Raw genomic sequence first — 7,819 nt, 5'->3', positions numbered from 1 at the left:
AACCCAGTGTTTCCTAACCCTAACCCAGTGTTTCCTAACCCTAACAGTGTTTCCTAACCCTAACACAGTGTTTGGTATTATTGGTAAGCTTGACAATACAAGACCAACTGGCAACAGACAAACATAAAGCACAGGTATGAATGCACGGGGATAGTGGGGAAAATGGGCGACACCTGGAGGGGGTGGAGACAAGCACAAGACACGTTAAACAGATCAGGGTGTGACAAACCCAGTGTTTACTAACCCAGTGTTTACTAATCCAGTGTTTACTAACCCAGTGTTTACTAATCCAGTGTTTACTAACCCAGTGTTTACTAACCCAGTGTTTCCTAACCCTAACCCAGTGTTTCCTAACCCAGTGTTTACTAATCCAGTGTTTACTACCCCTAACCCAGTGTTTACTAACCCAGTGTTTACTCTTCCAGTGTTTACTAACCCAGTGTTTACTAACCCAGTGTTTCCTAACCCAGTGTTTCCTAACCCAGTGTTTACTAATCCAGTGTTTACTTACCCAGTGTTTACTCATCCAGTGTTTACTAATCCAGTGTTTCCTAACCCTAACCCAGTGTTTCCTAACCCAGTGTTTACTAACCCAGTGTTTACTCTTCCAGTGTTTACTAACCCAGTGTTTACTAATCCAGTGTTTACTAACCCAGTGTTTCCTAACCCAGTGTTTCCTAAACCAGTGTTTACTAGCCCAGTGTTTACTAATCCAGTGTTTACTACCCCTAACCCAGTGTTTACTAACCCAGTGTTTACTCTTCCAGTGTTTACTAACCCAGTGTTTACTAACCCAGTGTTTCCTAACCCAGTGTTTCCTAACCCAGTGTTTACTAATCCAGTGTTTACTTACCCAGTGTTTACTCATCCAGTGTTTACTAATCCAGTGTTTCCTAACCCTAACCCAGTGTTTCCTAACCCAGTGTTTACTAACCCAGTGTTTACTCTTCCAGTGTTTACTAACCCAGTGTTTACTAATCCAGTGTTTACTAACCCAGTGTTTCCTAACCCAGTGTTTCCTAAACCAGTGTTTACTAGCCCAGTGTTTACTAACCCAGTGTTTACTACCCCTAACCCAGTGTTTACTAACCCAGTGTTTACTAACCCAGTGTTTCCTAACCCAGTGTTTACTGACCCAGTGTTTACTAACCCAGTGTTTCCTAACCCAGTGTTTACTAACCCAGTGTTTACTACCCCTAACCCAGTGTTTACTAACCCAGTGTTTACTAACCCAGTGTTTACTAATCCAGTGTTTCCTAACCCAGTGTTTCCTAACCCTAACCCAGTGTTTCCTAACCCAGTGTTTACTAATCCAGTGTTTACTAATCCAGTGTTTACTAACCCAGTGTTTACTAATGCAGTGTTTAATAATCCAGTGTTTACTAACCCAGTGTTTACTACCCCTAACCCAGTGTTTACTAACCCAGTGTTTACTAACCCAGTGTTTACTAACCCTAACCCGGTGTTTACTAACCCAGTGTTTACTAACCCAGTGTTTACTAACCCTAACCCAGTGTTTACTAACCCAGTATTTACTAACCCAGTGTTTCCTAACCCAGGGTTCTCTAAAACCTGGTCATGGGGACCAAAAGAGGCGTGCTTTTCCCCCCATCTCATAATCAAGCCTTTTGTTGAATCAGGCGTGTTAGTGCAAGGGCAAAAGTAAAAATGTTTTCCCCATGGTATAATAGTTTGTTTTCCCCATGGATAATAGTGTGTTTTTCCCATGGATAATAGTGTGTTTTTCCCATGGATAATATTGTGTTTTTCCCATGGATAATAGTGTGTTTTTCCCATGGATAATAGTGTGTTTTTCCCATGGATAATAGTGTGTTTTTCCCATGGATAATAGTGTGTTTTTCCCATGGATAATAGTGTGTTTTCCCCATGGATAATAGTGAGTTTTTCCCATGGATAATATTGTGTTTTTCCCATGGATAATAGTGTGTTTTTCCCATGGATAATAGTGTGTTTTTCCCATGGATAATAGTGTGTTTTCCCCATGGATAATAGTGTGTTTTTCCCATGGATAATAGTGTGTTTTTCCCATGGATAATAGTGTGTTTTTCCCATGGATAATAGTGTGTTTTTCCCATGGATAATAGTGAGTTTTCCCCATGGATAATAGTGTGTTTTTCCCATGGATAATAGTGTGTTTTTCCCATGGATAATAGTGTGTTTTCCCCATGGATAATAGTGAGTTTTCCCCATGGATAATAGTGTGTTTTCCCATGGTTAATAGTGTGTTTTTCCCATGGATAATAGTGAGTTTTTCCCATGCATAATAGTGTGTTTTTCCCATGGATAATAGTGAGTTTTTCCCATGGATAATAGTGTGTTTTTCCCATGGATAATAGTGAGTTTTTCCCATGGATAATAGTGTGTTTTTCCATGGATAATAGTGAGTTTTCCCCATGGATAATAGGGAGTTTTTCCCATAGATAATAGTTAGTAGATTGTTGGACTAGGTGGTGAGAAAATGGATGAATAGCTTTGAAACAATTGACCCTTCGCTAAGCCTCGCCCCAAAAATGTGGGCAACCAATCGCAGCGCTCCAATGTATAGTAACTGTCGTTGAGTCCGACACCTCAGACAAGCTCATGTTTAAATGAATGAAAGCCTGTCAGGGCTTTGGCAAAAACGGAGAGTTTAAATGGTTAAATAATTGAACAGTGCACCAGGAGTACTTGCTACTGTGATTCCTGTAATGCAGAGCCTGTTGATGGAATATTTTTCGAATCTGAAATTATACTTTTGATATATTGTTTGCTAGCTCAGCTGGTTAGCTCTCGGTCTCATTGACCACCAAACGTTGCTAACACTAGCTAGCTAGCCCCTTAAATATAAATAGTTTTCTCAAAATGTATATTATGTTAGCTAGCGATGTTATGAATCCAACTCCCATCTGCTGTCAACATCAGAATATGATTTCAGAGTGCTAGTTAGCTCCAAAAGTGGTCATAGCTTTGACTGCATGCTAACAGTGAATTCTGAGCCATTCGGTGGCTAGCTACACTAGGCTACAAACATAATTTTACCAGGTTCCCATGAAGCAATTGGAATGACAGTCTACCACCCAAGAGTTTCCTGATTAGCAAGAAGTAGTCCGTGTTTAATTTAATCTCTTCCAAAGGTGCCGTTGCTGTCGGCATCCAAAGATTATCCAATTTGAATAAACACTTGGAGGTAAGGTTGAAAGCAGTGGTGAAGTCTACGACGATCACTTATTATTCATATCTACATAACGCGTTGATGTGGATCACACTGCTGCTCTCTCATTGTGATACAATGAATTATAATTGAAATAATCTGTCTGTAAACAATTGTTGGAAAAATTACTTAGGTTAGTGGGGCGTTTAGGTTAGGTTAGTGGGGTGTTTAGGTTAGGTTAGTGGGGTGTTTAGGTTAGGTTAGTGTGATGTTTAGGTTAGGTTAGTGGGGTGTTTAGGTTAGGTTAGTGGGGTGTTTAGGTTAGGTTAGTGGGGTGTTTAGGTTAGTGTGATGTTAGGTTAGTGTGATGTTAGGTTAGTGTGATGTTTAGGTTAGGTTAGTGGGGTGGTTAGGTTAGTGTGATGTTTAGGTTAGGTTAGTGTGGTGTTTAGGTTAGGTTAGTGGGGTGTTTAGGTTAGGTTAGTGGGGTGATTAGGTTAGATTAGTGGGGTGATTAGGTTAGGTTAGTGGGGTGATTAGGTTAGGTTAGTGGGGTGATTAGGTTAGGTTAGTGGGGTGTTTAGGTTAGTGGGGTGGTTAGGTTAGGTTAGTGGGGTGTTTAGGTTAGGTTAGTGGGGTGTTTAGGTTAGGTTAGTGGGGTGTTTAGGTTAGTGGGGTGGTTAGGTTAGGTTAGTGGGGTGATTAGGTTAGGTTAGTGGGGTGTTTAGGTTAGGTTAGTGGGGTGTTTAGGTTAGGTTAGGGGGGTGGTTAGGTTAGTGGGGTTGTTAGGTTAGTGGGGTGGTTAGGTTAGTGGGGTGGTTAGGTTAGTGTGATGTTAGGTTAGTGTGATGTTTAGGTTAGGTTAGTGGGGTGGTTAGGTTAGGTTAGTGGGGTGTTTAGGTTAGTGTGATGTTTAGGTTAGGTTAGTGTGGTGTTTAGGTTAGGTTAGTGGGGTGTTTAGGTTAGGTTAGTGGGGTGATTAGGCCAGATTAGTGGGGATTAGGTTAGGTTAGCGGTGATTAGGTTAGGTTAGTGGGGTGATTAGGTTAGGTTAGCGGGGTGCCCAGGTTAGCGGGGTGCCAGGCCAGGTTAGTGGGGTGTTTAGGCCAGGTTAGTGGGGTGCCCAGGCCAGGGGTGGCCAGGTTAGGCCAGCGTGACCAGGCCAGGTTAGTGGGCCCAGGCCAGGCCAGTGCGCCCAGGCCAGGTTAGGGCGGTTAGGTTAGTCGTGGCCAGGCCAGTGGGGTTGTTAGGGCCAGGGGTGGCCAGGTTAGTGGGCCAGGCCAGGTTAGTGGGGTGATTAGGCCAGGTTAGTGGGGCCCAGGTTACTGGGGTGGCCAGGCCAGTGGGGTGTTTAGGCCAGGTTAGTGGGGTGGTTAGGCCAGGCCAGGGGTGGTTAGGGCCAGCGTGTTTAGCCCAGGCCAGGGTGCCCAGGCCAGCGGGGGCCAGGGTAGTGGGGTCCAGGTTAGGCCAGTGGGGCCCAGGCCAGGGGTGGTTAGGTTAGGTTAGTGCGCCCAGGCCAGGGGGTGGTTAGGTTAGCGGGCCCAGGCCAGGCCAGCGGGGTGATTAGGCCAGGCCAGCGGGGTGGTTAGGTTAGGCCAGTGGGGGCCAGGTTAGTGGGGTGGTTAGGCCAGTGTGTTTAGGTTAGGCCAGCGGTGTGTTTAGGTTAGTGGGGCCCAGGTTAGGCCAGTGGGGTGCCCAGGCCAGGCTAGTGGGCCCAGTTTAGTGGGGTGTTTAGGTTAGGTTAGTGCGCCCAGGCCAGGGGTGTTTAGGTTAGGTTAGTGGGGTGGCCAGGCCAGGTTAGTGGGGTGGCCAGGTTAGTGGGGTGGTTAGGCCAGTGTTTAGGCCAGGTTAGTGGTGTGTTTAGGTTAGGTTAGCGGGGTGTTTAGGTTAGGTTAGTGGGGTGTTTAGGTTAGGTTAGTGGGGTGTTTAGGTTAGGTTAGTGTGATGTTTAGGTTAGGTTAGTGGGGTGTTTAGGTTAGTGGGGTGTTTAGGTTAGTGTGATGTTAGGTTAGTGTGATGTTTAGGTTAGGTTAGTGGGGTGTTTAGGTTAGGTTAGTGGGGTGTTTAGGTTAGGTTAGTGGGGTGTTTAGGTTAGTGTGATGTTTAGGTTAGGTTAGTGTGGTGTTTAGGTTAGTGTGATGTTTAGTTTAGGTTAGTGTGGTGTTTAGGTTAGGTTAGTGTGGTGTTTAGGTTAGTGGGGTGTTTAGGTTAGATTAGTGGGGTGATTAGGTTAGGTTAGTGGGGTGATTAGGTTAGGTTAGTGGGGTGATTAGGTTAGGTTAGTGGGGTGTTTAGGTTAGGTTAGTGGGGTGTTTAGGTTAGGTTAGTGGGGTGTTTAGGTTAGTGGGGTGGTTAGGTTAGGTTAGTGGGGTGATTAGGTTAGGTTAGTGGGGTGTTTAGGTTAGGTTAGTGGGGTGTTTAGGTTAGGTTAGGGGGGTGGTTAGGTTAGTCGGGTGGTTAGGTTAGTGGGGTTGTTAGGTTAGTGGGGTGGTTAGGTTAGTGGGGTGGTTAGGTTAGGTTAGTGGGGTGATTAGGTTAGGTTAGTGGGGTGTTTAGGTTACTGGGGTGGTTAGGTTAGTGGGGTGTTTAGGTTAGGTTAGTGGGGTGGTTAGGTTAGGTTAGTGGGGTTGTTAGGTTAGTGGGGTGTTTAGGTTAGGTTAGTGGGGTGGTTAGGTTAGTGGGGTGTTTAGGTTAGTGGGGTGTTTAGGTTAGTGGGGTGGTTAGGTTAGTGGGGTGTTCAGGTTAGGTTAGTGGGGTGTTTAGGTTAGTGGGGTGGTTAGGTTAGGTTAGTGGGGTGTTTAGGTTAGGGGGGTGGTTAGGTTAGTGGGGTGTTTAGGTTAGGTTAGTGGGGTGATTAGGTTAGGTTAGTGGGGTGGTTAGGTTAGGTTAGTGGGGTGGTTAGGTTAGTGGGGTGGTTAGGTTAGTGTGTTTAGGTTAGGTTAGTGGGGTGTTTAGGTTAGGTTAGTGGGGTGTTTAGGTTAGGCTAGTGGGGTGTTTAGTTTAGTGGGGTGTTTAGGTTAGGTTAGTGGGGTGGTTAGGTTAGTGGGGTGGTTAGGTTAGTGGGGTGGTTAGGTTAGTGGGGTGGTTAGGTTAGTGTGTTTAGGTTAGGTTAGTGGTGTGTTTAGGTTAGGTTAGTGGGGTGTTTAGGTTAGGTTAGTGGGGTGTTTAGGTTAGGCTAGTGGGGTGTTTAGTTTAGTGGGGTGTTTAGGTTAGTGGGGTGTTTAGGTTAGGTTAGTGGGGTGTTTAGGTTAGGCTAGTGGGGTGTTTAGTTTAGTGGGGTGTTTAGGTTAGTGTATTTGGTTTATTCCTGTTTCTGAAGACGGATGTTGTGGTGTTATCTTGTGGGCATCCCAAATGGCAGCCTAGCCCCTATATAGTGCACTTCCTTTGACCAGGACGCTATGGGCCGCCCATTTGGGCGGGCCACGGCCGTTGTGTGGGCCCCATGCAGGAGAGGGTTTTGGTTTCAATACAAGAACAATTATAATAGTCAGTCAGCCAATGGGTGATATCTCCATACAGCACCACACATAGATTAGTGTGTGTGTGTGTGTGTGTGTGTGTGTGTGTGTGTGTGTGTGTGTGTGTGTGTGTGTGTGTGTGTGTGTGTGTGTGTGTGTGTGTGTGTGTGTGTGTGTGTGTGTGTGTGTGTGTGTGTGTGTGTATAGATATCAGTCATTAGAGCTGCTTCCTCAGTGTCTGTTTATTCAGTCATAGAATTTACAGATTTAGCAATAAATAACTATTTATTTAAAAAAAACAACATTTTCTAGATAATGAATAATAAATATGAATGTATTGATTCAAGAAAAATAAATACTCTTATCAATGATAATATACCATTGAGTATTGTGCGTGATTTCATAGATTAAATAAATACATTTTATAAATAGATGTCCAGTTGAGGTATTTTGTATCAAGGAAAATGTTTACTTCAATATGTATCTCAACTGTGGCTTTTGGAGGGGGGTTCCCCTAGGTACAGATCTAGGATCAGCTCCCTCCCCCAATCCTAACCTTCACTGTTAGAGGGGGAAATGCTAAACTGACCCATGGTCAGCTTCCAGGTGTATCTTCACCCTACAGCTAGCCTTCACAGTAGACACGATTGGTCATCTACATGATGTGTGATTTGAGTCTCTGGGCTTGCCGTCTCTTCCTGCGGTTGTCCTTCTTTAGATGGAACTTCAGGGCCAGTTTGGAGGCTTTCTCGTAGATGGTAATGAACTCGGACAGAGCCTTCCCCTGGACTGTGGTGTCACTGGTCTGAGACAGAAGATACAGGCATTAACTATCAGGTAATTAGTTCATCAGGTGTCATGATGATGGTGTCTCTATACAGTAGACTATACTACAGTCATGATGATGGTGTCTCTATACAGTAGACTATACTACAGCCATGATGATGGTGTCTATACAGTAGACTATACGACAGCCATGATGATGGTGTCTATACAGTAGACTATACTACAGTCATGATGATGGTGTCTCTATACAGTAGACTATACGACAGCCATGATGATGGTGTCTATACAGTAGACTATACTACAGTCATGATGATGGTGTCTCTATACAGTAGACTATACTACCGTCATGATGATGGTGTCTCTATACAGTAGACTATACTACAGCCATGATGATGGTGTCTATACAGTAGACTATACGACA

The 7,819-nt window shown here is 44.5% G+C and overlaps 1 protein-coding gene across 1 annotated transcript in view; it reads right to left on the bottom strand.

Annotated features, from left to right (window-relative positions):
- Positions 1 to 6,940: 6,940 nt before the first annotated feature.
- Positions 6,941 to 7,819, bottom strand: part of LOC135537773 (interferon gamma 1-like) — a 5,481-nt gene continuing 4,602 nt past the window's right edge. The window contains exon 4 of the mRNA XM_064963786.1: positions 6,941 to 7,417. Within this exon, the coding sequence (XP_064819858.1) occupies positions 7,268 to 7,417 (150 nt within the window). The 3' untranslated portion in view covers positions 6,941 to 7,267. The remainder of the gene's footprint in view (positions 7,418 to 7,819) is intronic.

Source organism: Oncorhynchus masou, unplaced genomic scaffold, assembly GCF_036934945.1.
Source record: "Oncorhynchus masou masou isolate Uvic2021 unplaced genomic scaffold, UVic_Omas_1.1 unplaced_scaffold_840, whole genome shotgun sequence".
NCBI classification, from domain to species: domain Eukaryota; kingdom Metazoa; phylum Chordata; class Actinopteri; order Salmoniformes; family Salmonidae; genus Oncorhynchus; species Oncorhynchus masou.
The sequence above is the reverse complement of the archived record's forward strand: the minus strand, read 5'-3'. Positions and strand labels throughout refer to the sequence as shown.